The 21560-nt window shown below is 37.2% G+C and overlaps 1 protein-coding gene across 1 annotated transcript in view; it reads right to left on the reverse strand.

The window, feature by feature from the left end:
- DCBLD2 (discoidin, CUB and LCCL domain containing 2) overlaps positions 1–21560 on the reverse strand; it is a 96709-nt gene that overhangs the window by 57904 nt on the left and 17245 nt on the right. Inside the window, exon 2 of the mRNA XM_081234377.1 lies at positions 19922–20149. Within this exon, the coding sequence (XP_081090503.1) occupies positions 19922–20149 (228 nt within the window). The remainder of the gene's footprint in view (positions 1–19921; positions 20150–21560) is intronic.

A 21560-nucleotide genomic window follows, 5' to 3' on the forward strand; every position in this document is an offset into this window, starting at 1 on the left:
TCATAAACTACAAGGCTAGTAAACCATTGCAAACCACCAGCACTGTCCACAGAAATACTAAAGCAGTCTTTATCTACTTAAAAAACATAGTATAAAAAGAAAACAAAAAATGAGAATCTTAACAATTCAGTTTATGGAAACCCTCTCATCCCCCCAAACAATGGTAAAACAGAAGGAAACTGGAACACAACACTAAACTTAATTAAATGTCCTAAAACAAGCAACTGGGGATATGACAAAACACCCTGAAACAGAAACTCAAAAACTAAGAACAGAAATGGACAAAAAGTAGAAAAAAAATGAGTTGACTAATCTCAGAAAATACAAAAAAGTGACAAAATTATGTCAGAAATGAAGACCATATTACAAGGTGCACGAGGAATAACAGATTCTAATGAAAACATGATAACGAATGTTGAAGAAAAGGAGAAAACAAATAAAAAGGAAATTTTAAAAAGTAAAAAGGATCAGTGAGAATGCGGTTGAAATGAATGTGGTTGAAATGGCAAACAAGGTCCAGTTTTCTTACAATTAAGGCATCTAAAAAAGATACACAAGACAATGGAAGAGAAATAATATTAAAACTATAATCTAAGAAAACTTTCTAGACTCTATATACTGAAAGAGCTCATTAGATACAATGAAAACTAACTCACAATGATAAATTTCAATACATATCCTTGTAAAACTATGACTTTAAAGATAAATAAGGAATCTTTACAGCCTTGATACAAAGATCAAATACCTTATAAAGGCAAGAGAATTCAACTAGTATCAAACCTCTCAAAAAACAATATAAAAAGCTAGGCAATAATGGAAGAGGATTTTTTTTAAACTCAAAGAATGAACACATGAACCAAGAACTTATATATCAAATCAAGCTGACTCTCAAGGTAAGAAAAAATTTGAAATTAAGCAGTTTTAAACATGCAAGATACTCTGTACCCATAAGCCTTTCTTAAGGAATCAATCTATTCAAAGATGAACTTCATCTATTCAAGATATAACTGGGAGAACTTAAGCAAAAAGACTGGCAGTGAACATTTAATATGTTTAAACACTGATCGAGAAAAGGTAGAGATGGGTTGAAGAATAAGATATTATATGATACAGGCTATATGTTATGAATTTATGTCGTGTCAGAGTAAAAATGGGGAAAGAAGGGAGAGGAAAAGAGGAAAGTAGTATAGTTCATTGAATGTTATATGAATAATAGATAGGAGTTATAGGCAATTGGTAGGAATTAAAAGACACCATTAGGGCTTCCCTGGTGGCGCAGTGGTTGAGAGTCCGCCTGCCGATGCAGGGGACACGGGTTCGTGCCCCGGTCTGGGAAGATCCCACATGCCGTGAAGCGGCTGGGCCCGTGAGCCATGGCCGATGAGCCTGCGCGTCTGGAGCCTGTGCTCCGCAACGGGAGAGGCCACAACAGTGAGAGGCCCACATACCGCAAAAAAAAAAAAAAAAAAAAAAGACACCATTAAAAATAGGCAAATCGGGGCCTCCCTGGTGGCGCAGTGGTTGAGAGTCCGCCTGCCGATGCAGGGGATACGGGTTCGTGCCCCGGTCTGGGAGGATCCCATATGCCGCGGAGCGGCTGGGCCCGTGAGCCATGGCCGCTGGGCCTGCGCGTCCAGAGCCTGTGCTCCGCAACGGGAGAGGCCACAACAGTGAGAGGCCCGCATACCGCAAAAAGAAAAAAAAAAAAAAAAAATAGGCAAATCGGGCTTCGCTGGTGGTGCAGTGGTTGGGAGTCCGCCTGCCGATGCAGGGGACACGGGTTTGTGCCCCGCTCTGGGAAGATCCCACATGCCGCGGAGTGGCTGGGCCCCTGAGCCATGGCCGCTGAGCCTGCGCGTCCGGAGCCTGTGCTCCGCAACGGGAGAGGCCACAACAGTGAGAGGCCGCGTACCACAAAAAAAAAAAAAAAAAAAAAGACAAATCAGATAGTAAAAGATGAAGACAAGAAGGGATTAGAGGTATTTAAGAAAGTAGAATTGGAAGGTTAACACTTAAACTACAAAACTTATTAAACTCCAAAAGAAGTTTAAATATAGAAGGAAAGAAAACAACGTAAAGAAATAAACACAGTAAATATAATACACATGACTGTAACTTAAAATAATATGATAGAGTTAAGACAAAAAAGCTTTCAGTTTTACAAACAGATGCAAATGGGCTTAACTCAGTTATTTAAAAAATTTTTTTCAATTTAGTTCACAAAATGAGACCCCCAAATATGTTATATATAAGAAACACACCCAAAACAAAATGATTCACCAAGGCTAAAAATAAAGGAATGAGCAAAGACAGGTATACCAAGCAAATGAATATAATAAGAGATAAGGAGGACAGTGTGTATGTGGTACTGATGTCAGACATAGAAGAATGCAAACTAAAAAGAACTAAATATGACAAAGGAGAAACTTTTTAATGCTAGAAGTCACGATTTAAAATGAAGGCATTATAATTATGAATAGCTATGCAATAACACTGCAATCATCTTTATAAAAGCAAGAACCCAAAGAAATACAGAAAGAAAAAAAGAAAAAAGATACACTAATAAGAGATCAAGTGGATAAAAATAAGGATATAGAAAACCTAAACAGCATAATAAGATAGATATTTTGGATACATATTAAACTTTACATCTTAATATTACAGAATAAACCTTCCTCTCAAGCATACATGGGACATGCACAAAAATGATTATATCTTAGGTTATACATAAAATATAAGCAAGTTCCATAAAGTAGAAATATTACAATGTTTTCCAACTACAATGCAATAAAACTAAAAATTATTAACAGTAACAAAGAAGGGTACCTCCAACTGAAATAAATCTATTTATCTATTATTTATCCCATTAAAAACAATTAAAATTATTAGTGGTTAAAAGGGAAATACAAAACACAATTAAAGAATTCCTAAAAAATAATAATACTATAAATCAGTCTGTGGTATATCAGTCTTAAATATGTGACCAAAGTAAAATCCACAGCTTTAGATAATTTTATCAATAAAAATGAAAGAATAAATATAAATTAAATTCCTGGTTAAAAGCTAGGAAGAAATAACAAAATAAGCCAAAAGCAAGCATAATGAGGAAAATAATAGAAGAAAATTAAATAATAATGGAACTAGAAACAGAGATTAGTAAGGCAGAAAACAGAAAAAGAACAGATCTAAGTATAATTAATAAATCAAAATCTATTTTTTGAAAAATATTAACAAAATATGCAAACCACTAGCTAACAATCAAAGTGGTAAAAAAAGAAAAAAAGAGCGAAAGCACAAATATACAAAACAAGAAATGATGGGGGAAATATCCAGCTGAAAAACACTGAAATAACCATTAGGAAAAAAATCATAAGAATCTATTTTGTAGACACTGCTACAAATAAATTTGAAGACCTAGGTGAAACTGGTAACTTGCCTGGCAAATAGTTTACTAAAATTGAACTCCTTAGAGACAGAATATTGAAATAGATCATTCTCCTCTAAAGAAAGCTATAAAGGACTTACCCTACCAAAAAAGCACCAGGTCCAGATGGTCTCACAGAGTGAAACATTCAAAAACTAGCTTGTTAAAATGCTCTCTAAATTTTTCCAGATAAGTGAAAAGGAGGAAAACTTTTTATTTAATATGTAACATCAATACGTAAACCTGATAAAGACAATGCAAAATAAACTGTGCATTAATTATCACTTATGAATATTTATGTAAAAATACTAAACAGAATATTAGGAAACAGAATCCAATACCATACTAAAAGAATAACACATCATAACCAAGTGATATTTATTTCAGGAATACAAAGTTGGCTCAATATTAACAAATCCATTAATGTAACACATATACTAGAAGATTCTAAGGAGAAAATTATATAATCATCTTCATAAAGGCTAAAAAAAGCTTTCCAATAAAATTCAACACGCTTTCCTAATGAAAAACACTCAAGGAAACAGAAATCAATGGATATTTCCTGTTATGAACTGAATGTATTTCTCCAAATTCATACATTGAAGCCTCAACCCCTAGTGTGACTGTGTTTAGAGACAAGGCCTTTATGGAGGTAGTTAAGGTTAAATGAGGTCTTAAGAGTAGGGTCCTAATCTGATAAGACTAGTGTTCTTATAAGAAGAGACATGAGAGAATAAGGCTCTTCCTCTCTCTCTCCTCTGGGACCTCTAGCCTCCAGATACCGAGAATAAATTTCTCTTGTTGAAGCCACCTGGTCTGTGGTATTTTGTTATGGCAGTCTAAGCTGACTAAGACACTTAACATTTCCACTAAGACCAGGAACACGTAAAAGATGCCAAACATCTCCACTACTGTTTAACATAGTATTGATTGGTGGTATTAGCCAATGTAATTAGATAAGATAAATCAATCATAGGCATAAGAATTGGAAAAGAAGTAGTAAAACTCTATTTGCAGATGTGATTGTGTACCCAGAAATCCCTAGAAAGTGAGTGATAAAACTAACGGAAACAGGAAAAAAAACTACTCCTAGGGACTTCCGGGGAAGATGGCAGAAGAGTAAGACGCAGAGATCACCTTCCTCCCCACAGATACACCAGAAATACATCTACACGTGGAACAACTCCTACAAAACACCTACTGAACACTAGCAGAAGACCTCAGACCTCCCAAAAGGCAAGAACCTCCACACGTACCTGGGTAGGGCAAAAGAAAAAAGAATAAACAGAGACAAAAGGATAGGGGCAGGACCTGCACCAGTGGGAGGGAGCCATGAAGGAGGAAAGGTTTCCACACACTAGGAAGCCCCTTTGCGGGCAGAGACTGCGGGTGCAGAGGGGGCAAGCTTCCGAGTCACGGAGGAGAGCGCAGCCACAGGGGTGCGGAGGGCAAAGCGGAGAGATTCCCGCACAGAGGATCGGTGCCGACCGGCACTCACCAGCCCCGAGAGGCTTGTCTGCTTGCCTGCACAGCTAGCCGGGAGGGAGACCGGGAAAAAGTCTGGACGTGCCGAAGAGGCAAGAGACCTTTTCTTCCCTCTTTGTTTCTTGGTGCGCAAGGAGAGGGGATTAAGAGCGCTGCTTAAGGGAGCTCCAGAGATGGGCGCAAGCCGTAGCTGAAAGCACGGACCAAGAGAAGGGCGTGGGACGCTGGGTCTACTGCTGCCGCCGCCAAGAGGCCTGTGTGCGAGCGCAGGTCACTGTCCACGCCCCCCTTCCGGGGAGCCTGTGCAGCCCGCCACTGCCAGGGTCCCGGGATAAAGGGACGGCTTCCCCGGGAGAGCACACGGCGCGCCTTGGGCTGGTGCAACGTCACACCGGCCTCTGCCACCGCAGACTCGACCCGCACTCTGTGCCCCTCCCTCCCCCACCCAGCCTAAGTGAGCCAGACTCCCCGAAGCAGCTGCTCCTTTAACCCTGTCCTGTCTGAGAGAAGAACAGACGCCCTCCGGCGACCTACACGCAGAGGTGGGGCCAAATCCAAAGCTGAGACCCGGGAGCTGTGAGACCAAAGAAGAGAAAGGGAAATCTCTCCCAGCAGCCTCAGAAGCAGCGGATTAAAGCTCCACAATCAACTTGATGTACCCTGCATCTGTGGAATACATGAATAGACAACGAATCATCCCAAATTGAGGAGCCAGGAGTCAGTGCTGTGCCTCTGAGGTGGGAGAGCCAACTTCAGGACACTGGTCCACAAGAGACCTCCCAGCTCCACATAATATCAAACGGCAAAAATCTTCCAGACATCTCCATCTCAACACCAGCACCCAGCTTCACTCAACGACCAGAAAGCTACAGTGCTGGTCACCCTATGCCAAGCAACTAGCAAGACAGGAACACAACCCCACCCATTAGCAGAGAGGCTGCCTAAAATCATAAAAAGTCCACAGACACCCCAAAACACACCATCAGACGTGGACCTGCCCACCAGAAAGACAAGATCCAGCCTCATCCACCAGAACACAGGCACTAGTCCCCTCCACCAGGAAGCCTACACAACCCACTGAACCAAGCTTAGCCACTGGGGACAGACACCAAAAACAATGGGAACTACGAACCTGCAGCCTGCAAAAAGGAGACCCCAAACACAGTAAGATAAGCAAAATGAGAAGACAGAAAAACACACAGCAGGTGAAGGAGCAAGATAAAAACCCATTAGACCTAACAAATGAATAGGAAATAGGCAGTCTACCTGAGAAAGAATTCAGAATAATGACAGTAAAGATGATCCAAAATCTTGGAAATAGAATAGACAAAATGCAAGAAACAGTTAACAAGGACCTAGAAGAACTAAAGATGAAACAAGCAACGATGAACAACACAATAAATGAAATTAAAAAATACTCTAGATGGGATCAATAGCAGAATAACTGAGGCAGAAGAACGGATAAGTGACGTGGGAGATAAAATAATAGAAATAACTACTGCAGAGCAGAAGAAAGAAAAAAAAATGAAAAGAACAGAGGACAGTCTCAGAGACCTCTAGGACAACATTAAATGCACCAACATTCGAATTATAGGGGCTCCAGAAGAAGAAGAGAAAAAGAAAGGGACTGAGAAAATATTTGAAGAGATTATAGTTGAAAACTTCCCTAATATGGGAAAGGAAATAGTTAATCAAGTCCAGGAGGCACAGAGAGCCCCATACAGGATAAATCCAAGGAGAAATATGCCAAGACACATATTAATCAAGCTGTCAAAAATTGAATACAAAGAAAACATATTAAAAGCAGCAAGGGAAAAACAACAAATAACACACAAGGGAATCCCCATAAGGTTAACAGCTGATCTTTCAGCAGAAACTCTGCAAGCCAGAAGGGACTGGCAGGACATATTTAAAGTGATGAAGGAGAAAAATCTGCAACCAAGATTACTCTACCCAGCAAGGATCTCAATCAGATTTGCTGGAGAAATTAAAACGTTTACAGACAAGCAAAAGCTGAGAGAGTTCAGCACCACCAAACCAGCTTTACAACAAATGCTAAAGGAACTTCTCTAGGCAAGAAACACAACAGAAGGAAAAGACCTACAATAACGAACCCAAAACAATTAAGAAAATGGGAATAGGAACATACATATTGATAATTACCTTAAATGTAAATGGACTAAATGCTCCCACCGAAAGACACAGATTGGCTGAATGGATACAAAAACAAGACCCATATATATGCTGTCTACAAGAGACCCACTTCAGACCTAGAGACACATACAGACTGAAAGTAAGGGGATGGAAAAAGATATTCCATGCAAATGGAAACCAAAAGAAAGCTGGAGTAGCAATTCTCATATCAGACAAAATAGACTTTAAAATAAAGACTACTAGAAGAGACAAAGAAGGATACTACATAATGATCAAGGGATCGATCCAAGAAGAAGATATAACAATTGTAAATATTTATGCACCCAACATAGGAGCACCTCAATACATAAGGCAAATACTAACAGCCATAAAAGAGGAAATCAACAGTAACACATTCATAGTAGGGGACTTTAACACCCCACTTTCACCAATGGACATTTCATCCAAAATGAAAATAAATAAGGAAACACAAGCTTTAAATGATACATTAAATAAGATGGACTTAATTGATATTTATGGGACATTCCATCCAAAAACAACAGAATACCCATTTTTCTCAAGTGCTCATGGAACATTCTCCAGGATAGATCATATCTTGGGTCACAAATCAAGCCTTGGTAAATTTAAGAAAATTGAAATTGTATCAAGTATCTTTTCCGACCACAACACTATGAGACTAGATATCAATTACAGGAAAAGATCTGTAAAAAATACAAACACATGGAGGCTAAATAATGCACTACTTAATAACGAAGTGATCACTGAAGAAATCAAAGAGGAAATAAAAAAAAATACCTAGAAACAAATGACAATGGAGACATGACAACCCAAAACCTATGGGATGCAGCAAAAGCAGTTCTCAGAGGGAAGTTTATAGCAATACAATCCCACCTTAAGAAACAGGAAACATCTTGAATGAACAACCTAACCTTGCACCTAAAGCAATTGGAGAAAGAAGAACAAAAACACCCTAAAGTTAGCAGAAGGAAAGAAATCATAAAAATCAGATCAGAAATAAATGAAAAAGAAATGAAGGAAATGATAGCAAAGATCAATAAAACTAAAAGCTGGTTCTTTGAGAAGATAAACAAAATTGATAAACCATTAGCCAGACTCATCAAGAAAAAAAGGGAAAAGACTCAAATCAACAGAATTAGAAATGAAAAAGGAGCAGTAACAACTGACACTGCAGAAATACAAAAGATCATGAGAGATGACTACAAGCAACTCTATGCCAATAAAATGGACAACCTGGAAGAAATGGACAAATTCTTAGAAATGCACAACCTGCCAAGACTGAATCAGGAAGAAATAGAAAATATGAACAGACCAATCACAAGCACTGAAATTGAAACTGTGATAAAAAATCTTCCAACAAACAAAAGGCCAGAACCAGATGGCTTCACAGGCGAATTCTATCAAACATTTAGAGAAGAGCTAACACCTATCCTTCTCAAACTCTTCCAAAATATAGCAGAGGGAGGAACGCTCCCAAACTCATTCTACGAGGCCACCATCACCTCGATACCAAAACCAGACAAGGATGTCACAAAGAAGGAAAACTACAGGCCAATATCACTGATGAACATAGATGCAAAAATCCTCAACAAAATATTAGCAAACAGAATCCAACAGCACATTAAAAGGATCATACATCATGATCAAGTGGGGTTTATTCCAGGAATGCAAGGATTCTTCAATATATGCAAATCAATCAACGTGATACACCATATTAACAAATTGAAGGCTAAAAACCATATGATCATCTCAATAGATGCAGAGAAAGCTTTTGACAAAATTCAACACCCATTTATGATAAAAAAAACCCTGAAGAAAGTAGGCATAGAGGGAACTTTCCTCAACATAATAAAGGCCATATATGACAAACCCACAGCCAACACTGTCCTCAATGGTGAAAAACTGAAACTATTGCCACTAAGATCAGGAACAGGACAAGGTTGCCCACTCTCCCCACTCTTATTCAACATAGTTTTGGAAGTATTAGCCACAGCAATCAGAGAAGAAAAGGAAATAAAAGGAATCCAAATCGGAAAAGAAGTAAAGCTGTCGCTGTTTGCAGATGACGTGATACTATAAATAGAGAATCCTAAAGATGCTACCAGAAAACTACTAGAGCTAATCAATGAATTTGGTAAAGTAGCAGGATACAAAATCAATGCACAGAAATGTCTGGCATTCCTATATACTAATGATGAAAAATCTGAAAGTGAAATGAAGAAAACACTCCCATTTACCATTACAACAAAAAGAATAAAATATCTAGGAATAAACCTACCTAAGGAGACAAAAGACCTGTATGCAGAAAATTATGACACTGATGAAATTAATTAAAGATGATACAAATAGATGGAGAGATATACCATGTTCTTGGATTGGAAGAATCAACACTGTGAAAATGACTCTACTACCCAAAGCAATCTACAGATTCAATGCAATCCCTATCAAACTATCACTGGCATTTTTTCACAGAACTGGAACAAAAAATTTCACAATTTGTATGGAAACACAAAAGACCCCGAATAGCCAAAGCAATCTTGAGAAAGAAAAACGGAGCTGGAGGAATCAGGCTCCCTGACTTCAGACTATACTACAAAGCTACATTAATCAAGACAGTATGGTACTGGCACAAAAACAGAAAGATAGATCAATGGAACAGGATAGAAAGCCCAGAGATAAACCCACGCACATATGGTCACCTTATCTTTGATAAAGGAGGCAGGAATGTACAGTGGAGAAAGGACAGCCTCTTCAATAAGTGGTGCTGGGAAAACTGGACAGGGACATGTAAAAGTATGAGATTAGATCACTCCCTAACACCATACTCAAAAATAAGCTCCAAATGGGTTAAAGACCTAACTGTAAGGCCAGAAGCTATCAAACTCTTAGAGGAAAACATAGGCAGAACACTCTATGACATAAATCACAGCAAGATCTTTTTTGACCCACCTCCTAGAGAAATGGAAATAAAAACAAAGATAAACACATGGGACCTAATGAAACTTCAAAGCTTTTGCACAGCAAAGGAAACCATAAACAAGACCAAAAGCCAACCCTCAGAATGGGAGAAAATATTTGCAAATGAAGCAACTGACAAAGGATTAATCTCCAAAATTTATAAGCAGCTCATGCAGCTCAATAACAAAAAAACAAACAACCCAATCAAAAAATGGGCAGAAGATCTAAATAGACATTTCTCCACAGAAGATATACAGACTGCCAACAAACACATGAAAGAATGCTCAACATCTTTAATCATTAGAGAAATGCATATCAAAACTACAATGAGATATCATCTCACACCAGTCAGAATGGCCATCATCAAAAAATCTAGAAACAATAAATGCTGGAGAGGGTGTGGAGAAAAGGGAACACTCTTGCACTGCTGGTGGGAACGTGAATTGGTACAGCCACTATGGAGAACAGTATGGAGGTTCCTTAAAATACTACAAATAGAACTACCATATGACCCAGCAATCCCACTACTACTGGGCATATACCCTGAGAGAACCATAATTCAAAAAGAGTCATGTACCAAAATGTTCACTGCAGCCCTATTTACAATAGCCTGGAGATGGAAACAACCTAAGTGTCCATCATCGGATGAATGGATAAAGAAGATGTGGCACATATATACAATGGAATATTACTCAGCCATAAAAAGAAATGAAATTGAGCTATTTGTAATGAGGTGGATAGACCTAGAGTCTGTCATACAGAGTGAAGTAAGTCAGAAAGAGAAAGACAAATACTGTATGCTAACACATATATATGGAATTTAAGAAGAAAAAAATATCATGAAGAACGTAGGGGTAAGACAGGAATAAAGACACAGACCTACTAGAGAATGGACTTGAGGATATGGGGAGGGGGGAGGGTAAGCTGTGAGGAAGCAAAAGAGAGGCATGGACATATATACACAACCACACATAAGGTAGATAGCTAGTGGGAAGCAGCCGCAGAGCACAGGGAGATCAGCTCGGTGCTTTGTGACCGCCTGGAGGGGTGGGATAGGGAGGGTGGGAAGGAGACGCAAGAGGGGATATGGGAACATAGGTATATGTATAACTGATTCACTTTGTTATAAAGCAGAAACTAACACACGATTGTAAAGCAATTTTACTCCAATAAAGATGTAAAAAAAAAAAACAACTGAAAGTATAAAATAAAAAAAACCTCAGTAAAGTGGCAGGATATAAAATCAGCATAGAAATCAACAGTCTTCACATAATTAGAGACTAGAGGACATAATGGCAAAAAAAAAAACAAAACCAAAAACACCTCCACTTACAACAGCAACAAAGAAGATAAAATATTTAGGAATAATTTTAGCAAAAAATATGTAAAACCTACATGAGAAAAAGTTTAACACACTCCTGAAAGACAACAAAATTAGATTTGAACAATGGAAAAAAAGCATCTCTTATTCTTAAACAGGATGACTCAACATGATAAAGACAATTTACAAACAATATAATCCCAATAAGAAAATACCAGTAACCATTTTTATGAAGTTGGACAGTTGACAGATAAATTAACAGGCAAGAATAGCCAGGAAAATGCCAGAAGTGAGTATCTATAATGGGAGACTACCCAGATCAGACATTAAGACACACTATAAAGCCTCTATAATTAAAACTCTGAGGTTCTGGTATATGACTAAATAGACAAGTGGAACACAACAGAAAGTCCATAAACAGATCCCAAGTACATACAGAATTTGAGTATATGACAAAGGTAGTATTTCAAACCACTGGGGCAAAGGCAGACTTTTAAATGCCTGGTGCTAGGACAAGTGGTTAGTCATCTGGAAAAAATACAATTAGATCTACACTTCATACCATAAAAGAGAATATCTCCAAGTGGACCAGGGATCTAAATATAAAAAAAGAAACCACATAAATGTACCAAAAGAAAACATGGGTAAATTTACGTTTAACAGTGATATAGGGAGAGGCTTTCCAAATGACTCAGAATCCAGATGCAAAAGACTGATGAATTTACTACATTTAAAAAATTTTACATGGCAAAAAAATGCACTATAAATTAGCTTCATAAACAAAGTCAAAAGACAACTGACAAACTAGGAGAAACTGTTTGCATCATATATCACATAGAGGCTAATATCACTAAAAGATAAAAGAATTCCTAATACCTAAGAGAAACAAAGACCAAAAAACCTGAAAGAGTGGGCAAACATGTTTTTTTTTTTTTTTTTAAATGGACCTTCAACATATAAATAAAAGGTTCAGGATGGATAAACAACAAGGTCCTATTGTACAGCACAGGGAACTATATTCAATATCCTCTGATAAACCATAATGGCAAAGAACATGAAAAAGAATATATATGTATAACTGAGTCACGTTGCTGTACAGCAGAAATTAAACACAACATTGTAAATCAACTATACTTCAGTAAAAATTTTAAAAAATTAATAAAAGGTCCAACCTTCCTCATGGTAAGAGAAATGCAAATTACAACTATACTGGGATATCATTTCTCACCTATCAGTGGGCAAAACTTACCAAGCATGACAACACACTCTGTTGGCAAGGCTGTGGAAAAGCAGGCATTTTTATGCACTGCTGGTGGAAATGTAAATTGGCACAATCCTTGTAGAGGGGAGTTTGGCAATAGCTAACAAATCTATGTATACACTTACCTTTTGAACCAATAACTACACTTCAGGAACTTACTCTGAAGGTACACCTCCAAGAATACAAAAACACATATGCATTAAGTTATCTATTGCAGCACTGTTTGTAACCGTAGAATACCAGAAGCAATCTATATATCCAGATATAAATGAGTGGCTAAACCACAGTACATTCATACTATGGAGTTCTCTGTGGCTATAAAAAGAATAAGGACTATCTCTATGAACTGATGTGGAATGATTTCCAGGATACATTGTTAAGTGGGAGAAAAAAACAAGTAGGAAAGAATATCAATAGTATATTAGGGGTTTTTTTTATAAGAAGGGGAAATAAAATCTAAATATATCATTTGTATAAAAAAGGAAGTAGAAAAGATAAAACAAAGACTAATACAACTGGTTAGCTACAGGGGTGGCTGGAGATGGGGTGGAAAGGACAGAAAATATGGAGTGAAGTAGGAAGGACTGTCACTCATCTAAGTATATCTTTTCGTACAGTTCTAACTTTGAGAACCATGTAACACATTCTCAACAAAAGAAAAAGAAAACTAACTAGAGAAAAAGCCTACAATGGAATATGAACAGAAGTCAATGAACCAAACCGTACTTCAAATGGATAATAACATAACCACACTGGAGGGCAGGAGGTGGTAGGGGAAATCTAGCCCAGGCAATACTGAACACAGTATTTAGATGAAAGGTCCTCAGGTTAAGACTAAGCAAGTATGGATTCTAAGTAGCAGGCTTCTTTGATTTAGAAGCATGGATCAGTAATTCTGAAACTATTTTCTGTGTATTATAGCACTAAACAAATAAGTTAACTAAGTACATATACTGTAGACAACAGGAGCTAGATACCTCACTGTCAGAGAAGTGATTACCAGTATGAAAAGGGAAGGAACAGAATGAACCCAGTGAAGCTGGATTAGGATTAAAGGTATCAGTATGAACTCATGTTTTTTAATAAATATAGGTAGATAAATATAAAAAGATATAATGTGCGTACCTGTATATACATAAGTACATATATACATATATTTATCTACTAAATCTATCTGCTAATAGGGCATGGCAGCCAACTGGCCTGAAGTTACAGACTAGATATTGATTTCTAATACCATTTTCCACTAAAAAGAAACAGGATTCCTTGAAGAAATGGATGATTTCAGGGTTGAGACAGGACACGTACAAGACAAATCTAGAATATCCTGTGCCAGAGCAGAAGCAAGTACTTAAAAAATGATGAGGACTTCACAAAAGGAGACAGGAGCTAGTTTGAAGAGGCTCTCAATGGAAATTTGGGACAATTTGAGAATCAAAACAAATGATAGTAAAGGATGATAAACAACAGACTAACACAAGAATCCATGAGTCCACACTGGTACAAACAAATAAATAGGAGAGAAGGAAAAGCTCATTTTTTCAGTAGGGAAGAAAAACCTAATCAACATAAAAGGAATGATGACATAAGAAAACCACCATTGACAATTATCATAATAACTGATTCAGAAAAGAATCATTAATGGATGCCAAAACTAGTGGGTGCAAGTTTAGTAACTAACAGAGTATTTACATCATTTCAAAGAGTCTCCCCATGATATGCATATTGATTGTGAAGGGAAACATAGCTACACTGTAGAAATCTGGGAGATATCACTTTCACCAATAGATCAAAGTTAACATCACCAGTAATAAGATAAATCAAAATTGTGAGCCTCCTGATCGGAAGTACTGAGAACAACACATCTGTGGCATTCCTGCAAAAGTCTGTAACCTGAATCTAATCATGAGGAAACATCAGACAATCCAAATTAAGAAATATCCTACAAAATAACTGGTCTATCTATTTCAAAAATGTCAACGTAACAAAACACAAGGAGTGACCAAGGAACTGTCCACTCCTTTCATCTCCAAAGTAATGGAGACTAAGAAGATATGACAACTGAATGCAATACAGAATCTGAGAATTTCTTTTGCTATAAAGGACATTATTTGTACAACTGGAGAAATTTGAGCAGCTCCTGTAGCTCAGCCCTACATCAATGTTAATTTCCTTAATTGTGATAACTGTTTTGTGGCCATGTAAAGAGAATGTCCTAGTTTTTAGGAAATAAACACACTATACAGGGGTAAAGGAACATCACGCTTGAAAGTACTCTCAGTTTAGATAAAGAGTGTATGCTTGTGGGGGAAAGGGATAAGGCAAATGTGATAAAATGGTAACATTTGGAAAATCTGGGTGAAAGGTTTATGGAAATTATCCCATTTTTGCAACTTCTCTATTAAGTCTAAAATTATGTCAAAATAGGCAGTTCCCTGGTGGCCTAGTGGTCAGGATTCTGGGCTTTTACTGTCATGGCCTGGGTTCAATCTCTGGTCGGGGAACTGAGATCCCACAGGCCGTCACGTGGCAAAAAAAAAAAAAAAAAATTATGTCAAAATAAATAGCTAAAAGGAAAAAGTTAATGTTTATTAAAAAGTTGCTATTTTCAACAGTTTGCAGTAAGGAGACGATGTAGTAAAAGATTAAGGAGTAATAGCTGGTATCTATTACTCTATAGCCTAGTGGTTGAGATTGTGGACTTTGCTATTAGCTAGACCTTAGTTCAAGTCCCAATTCTGCTTATATGACTTTGGGCAAGTTGCTTACCTTCTCTGATCTTCTATTTATCTGTTTTATGGGAATAATGTACAGGATTCTTGTAGGATTCAATGGTATCAAGTGTGTCAAGGGCTTACAGTAAAAGACACTAATTCTGGAGCCAGACTGCTTAGGTTTGATTCCCACTTAGCAATTTGCTAGCTTATGTGACCTTGGGGAAGTTTTTCAACCTCTCTGTGCCTCAGTTCTCTCATTAGTAATAAATGGGGGTGATAAAAGTATCTATCTCAAGGGATCTTGTGAGGACTAAATAGGTTAATTGATAAAAGTGATTTGAATAGTACCTGGCACATAGCAAGCACTGCATGCATGGTAGTTATTTTCACTATTAGCCTGAGCCTCTACAGAATAGGAATTCAAAAAATATTAGCAATCATTATCATCATTAAATACCTAATATTATCATCACTATAGCTTTTTTAAGAGGTTTGGTGGTAAAGAGAAAGAAAATTTATTTTTTCTCTTAAACTAGGAAGACCTAAGCATATTAGAGAGAAAGGGGACAAACAATACAGAAAGAAACTTTTCTGAAAACACAAGAGACATGGAATCATTTACCAGATGAAGCCCTGAGGACCTCAGTTTCCCTCTTTGTAAATGTCACCTCAAGATTTAAGAGACAACTTTAAAAGGTACTTTGATGAAGGTATAAGACAGAATGTACATCTTTAAATATAACTTTGAACACACAGACACATTTACATTTCTTCTACAGAATGCATTTTCCTTTAATAGTTATTAGGTTTTAAAATATTTAGCTTCTCTTTTAGAGATCCATCCACAAAATCCCTCATCCCAAAAAAAGTTCATTTAAAATGGAAATTCTAAGCAAAATCTAGGAAGAAAATATATACAATAGAGTGGGAAAAGGTTACATATAAGCAAAGATTTTTCTTTTTAATATGGTTTTAAATTTCACTTTTGGACTAGTTATCAACAATATCCATCAGGGAAATGATGCTAGTAGATGTCTATGGACCAATATGAAAAGACGTCTAAATATTAAAAGAGAAAAAAACAAGTTGCAAAATAGTTTGGAGATATATATTTATATATGTACAGAAAAAGTTAAGATTAATAATGAATGATTTTACTTTAATTTTTATCTTTACAGAGCAACCACTATGTCTCAGACACCAGGGATTAAAGGATAATCAAAATGGAAAAGTAAAATTCAAGGCACAATGGAATTTTCTCATTCCAATACAATCTGCCTAAAAAAGGGACAGACCTAGAGAGCCAATCTTAACTCTATCATTAAACACATCCTGTTTGTCAGTGAAATGAGTACGACTACACTAATTTCACAAAGATTTCTGGACAGTCTAGCTATTTAGGAAGTTGTTATATAAAATCATAAACTCATATATTTAAATAATATTACACATTATCGCCCATTCCAAAAAAATAGAAAATAACTGTCCAAAAGTGCTTTATCAGTTAAAACACATTCTAATGAATTTATGATTTAAAAAGTGATTCCTTGAGAAACCATTCTTCCTTTCATTTTCTTTTCTTGATTATTCCATAATACCATCTCTCAGGGGGAGAAAAGTCCCTAAAATTAACACCTATAGAGAAAAAAACCAAAAATCTAAGCTTTATACCAAAATAGGAAACATTTTTATAGGAAAATGCAGCTCATTTGAACCTGCTTCTGTTCAGAAGGGACCCTGAGAAAAGACAATATAGGAAAAAGAGGATTCTCTTTTTTTTTTTTTTTTGCGGTACGCGGGCCTCTCACTGTTGTGGCCTCTCCCGTTGCGGAGCACAGGCTCCGGACGCGCAGGCTCAGCGGCCATGGCTCACGGGCCCAGCCGCTCCGCGGCCTGTGGGATCTTCCCGGACTGGGGCACAAACCCGTGTGCCCTGCATCGGCAGGCGGCCTCTCAACCACTGCGCCACCAGGGAAGCCCGAAAAAGAGGATCCTTTACCATAATCACTGGAATCTTTTTTTTTTTTTTTTTTTTTGCCGTACGTGGGCCTCTTACTGTTGTGGCCTCTCCCGTTGCGGAGCACAAGCTCCAGACGCGCAGGCTCAGCGGCCATGGCTCAAGGGCCCAGCCGCTCCGTGGCATGTGGGATCTTCCCGGACCGGGGCACGAACCCGTGTCTCCTGCATCGGCAGGCGGACTCTCAACCACTGCGCCACCAGGGAAGCCCAATCACTGGAATCTTGATACCCATATGTATTTGTCGTTTCTATTCTGTAATTCCTGGCATATCTACTTTAACCAGAACAGTTATTCTTGAATGAGCTTTATTTCTCTGCGATGTCAGGAAAGTTACTTTTCTACCACCAACCACAAGCTGCTCCCCAAATGGAGGACCAGAGGATATATGGTAGGTGGTGATGGGGGAGGGGGAGGAGCAGAACTAAAGCCCAACAGGAACCATCATCACTCAGTCCCCTTGACCTTTCTACAGCTTTCCATTCACCTGTATGAAGAGAGAATAAGGAAAAACAAAACCAATGGAAATAAGGGAGAGCTGAGTAGTGGACACCTACTACACCCCAAGCACTGCAAAATATTATTTCATTTAATCTTCCTACAGTACTGATGATGACTTTGTAGTCTGGGCTGATGACTTGTAGAAAGAATTCTCAGCAAGTAAGTCCTGGAGCTGTGATGAGAACCCAGTGAGTGATTTAAAACCTGTGCTCAATTTTTTTCCCATGTCACTCTTCCTGCCTAGCAACATGACACTACTTATTGTCCAAATACATAATCCTATGGTTTTCCTTTTTAACAAAAAGCACTTTCAATATGGAAACTTTCAAAACTACATCAATGTAGAGAGATGTACTCCCATGTGCCCATGGCTCAGCTTCACCCGTGTGCCATTCTGGTTTCACCTGCCCTCTTCCTACCATTTTTTCTCTGAAATATTTAAAAACAAATCAGAGACGTTTTGTTTGAACTTCAAAATGTCTCTAACAAATCAGATACTGAATACACAAATATAACATTACCACAGAATTTGAGATTCTGCTTTTCTCAAAAATGTCCTCTCTCAGTCAGTTAGTTTGAATCAAGACCTAAACAAGGTCACAAGGTTCACACACTACTTTTGGAAGATGTACCTCTAAATGAATGACAGTTCCCTCGACCTCCTCCCCTTTACATATAAGTGGCATTTTTAAAAAAAGGAGTCTTTATGGTTGATAAAGTGTGTTTCTCTAGCTCCTTTATTGCATGTAAACTGCTAGAGGCCTGATCAGATTGTGGTTCACTTTTTTTTCATTATTGTTTCAAGACTGTTGAGGTGGTACCACTTACTCCCTACTGCATCTCCTCAGGAGGCACTTAATATGCAACTGTCTTCTATCAGTATTACAGTAATAGTGTTTTCTAGATCCTCAGGTGATTCGAGTTTCTAAAAGCTTATCCAACACCATATATTCGTGGCAATATGCACGTGGTGATCAAGCACCCAGGTTAATCAAGAGTTGATTGGGAGACAACAGAGGTTATCAATCAGCAGCCAGGGAAGCAGGCCAGTAATTGTTCCTCTCATAGATAAGAGGCCAAAAAGTGGAGAAGAGATGAAGGGTTTGACTAGAGACGGAGAGGAGGCCAGAAGATGAACACGATGCTTACAGAACAAGATAGTGGGTTCCAATTATAGTTCTGAAAGACATTTTACACACCTGTATCAATAAGTCTTTTCAAATAAACTCACAGAGAATTTTAGAGTTCTTTATGTTATAATGTGATTTCACCAAGACAGCCTTACAAATTTTGCTATGTTTCCTGCTTCAGAGAAAGGTGCTGATCTCTAAGCCAAAGGTTCTCAACTTGACCTCAAAGTATATTCTCCTGGGAAGCTTTAAAAATACTGAGGTGTGGGTCCCACCAAATCAATTCTGATTCAACTGCTCTAGAATGGGGACAGGTATATAGTATTATTTAAAAGTCTTCCCAAGTGACTCTAATATGCAGCCATAATTGAGAACCAGCTGCTCTTAGCTAAGAATAAAGACAACAGCAGCTAATATTTACTAAGCATATATTATATGTCAGGTACAGTTCTAGGCACTTTACATGTACTAGTTCATGCCCTATTTTACAAGTGAGGAAACAGAGATCAGGTAACTTGCCAGAGGTCACACAGCAAGCTAATAGCAGAAGTATTTAATATCAGGAAGTTTGGATCCAAAACCCATGCTCTTAATTACCATGATATACTGACTCCTAAGCATGAATTATACTTACATTCTTTAACTGCAAGTAAAGTGATCAAAGAAAAACAAAATGAACAAAAAAAGATAATTAACTTCCTCCTCCTCAGAAGCAGTACAGTGGCATCTTGTTGCAAATGTACCAACACAGGCTTATTAGAAAAGTGAATAAACAGATAAGAATCTTCTCTTCCCAAAAGAAGATTCAAATTTGAGATTTCCACACATTTCAATAATTTCCCACATATCCTATATAGCATAGTTATTCAATGTTAAGTATCAAACACTGCTTCAGTTTTAAAACTTGGGGCAATGATGTATCGAAAATTTCCTACCTATTTCGGTTCTGCTAACTCCAATTCCATTATAAATTCTCAAGTAATTAAAGTGACAAGACTCAGAATCTTCAATGTCAAAGTCACCAAATTTGATGCGCACTCGCTCTCCCATCTTTACACGGATCTCCCATTCGCAAACAGTGCTGTTAGGATAGGTCTGTGGGTAGTTTATTGACGTCAGGGTTCCACTTTCAGGGCCTAGTACAGTATGTCCACATCCATCACCTTAAAAAAAAAAGTTAAAAGGACAATAAATTATTCTTTACATCTTTAACTTACACTGCAAATAATCAGGATTTTTTGTGAAGATTTTAAAATATGTATGACATCAGATATTTTGTACCACCAATACCTTCCTTACACAAGATAAAACAGATAACATAGTTCTTAGTAGGTCTACTCACAGGAGCCAGGAGAAGCCAGGTTAGGTCAAAATAATCAATGATTACCGTTATAATTTATGAGTTCAAAGAACTTTCCAATCAAAATAAATAGAAGTAAACATAACTTAGCAATAATTATATATATATATATGTCATAATAAATCCAGTCTTTAAAAGAGTATCAATTCATAGTAATTGCTCAAAATAAATGTCAACTATAAAAATAAATGTATATGATCAGCTTCATCTATTTAGTTACAAATAGCACAAACCCCTTCAAAAATCCCTGTGAGAAGTCAAATGATTTCTAAAAACACTTAAACTATACTAAAGATTATGCAGATTTCTGACCATATTACACGATGCAAGGTATTCCTTCTTGAAGGCATTAAAGCAATATTTCATAGTTTAATTTTATGTTCTACTGAAATTTGACTTTTCAGTAGTCCCTCCCCAAAAGCCTCATTTTCCCCTATAGAATGATGACAAAAAAACAGTTTATTAGACTTATTAAAGATTAGTAAAATGACCTTCATATCTTGGTAGCAGCATTATTTGCTCCAGAAATTTCTTCAGCAACTGAATATGGAAACAGTTAACAGATTGTTTGTAAAAATCAAATATCTGCATTCTTCCCTTTATCACAAAATTTGTTATTTTACTGAGCGCCTGGAAGGAGGCGTTAATACTGATTAACAAGTTTTAGCTGCTGCTCCAATTGCACCGGTTAGCGTTCCTAACGATGGGATTCAAATGAATGTCTTTTTAATAGGAAAATGAATACATCCTTTCAAAATAACAGTATTTTCTCTTTCAAAAGAGCTATTTATAATCACCTTTTGGGAGAGTTCAGAACTTAAAACAAAGGAAACTATATTAGAAGTGACACTTCTGAGTTTTAACCTCAATATGGATACAGATGGGTGTAACAGAATTTTATATTGATTTTTTATTTTTAAGAACAATGTAGTGCTGATATCATTTACTAGAACAGATGAACGCTTTAAAAGCCTATGAATAAGAATATAGTATCTACAAGTAGTAGTTGCAAAATAAATGTTTATTAATTGAATGAATAAGGAAACTGTACATTAACCTATGAAAAAGTTATCTCAAACTAGTCTCAAAACTAGCTTTAAGGAAGGAACAACAACTCTGTACCTAGATTCTGATGACAATACTTCATACCTTTTGCTGATAAAGAAATTTTATTGCCATATCCACACTAGTACTGTTACTTAGTCTGCTTTCAC

The sequence above is a fragment of the Mesoplodon bidens genome (genome assembly GCF_964165515.1).
Source record: "Mesoplodon bidens genome assembly, chromosome: 5".
Classification (NCBI taxonomy): domain Eukaryota; kingdom Metazoa; phylum Chordata; class Mammalia; order Artiodactyla; family Ziphiidae; genus Mesoplodon; species Mesoplodon bidens.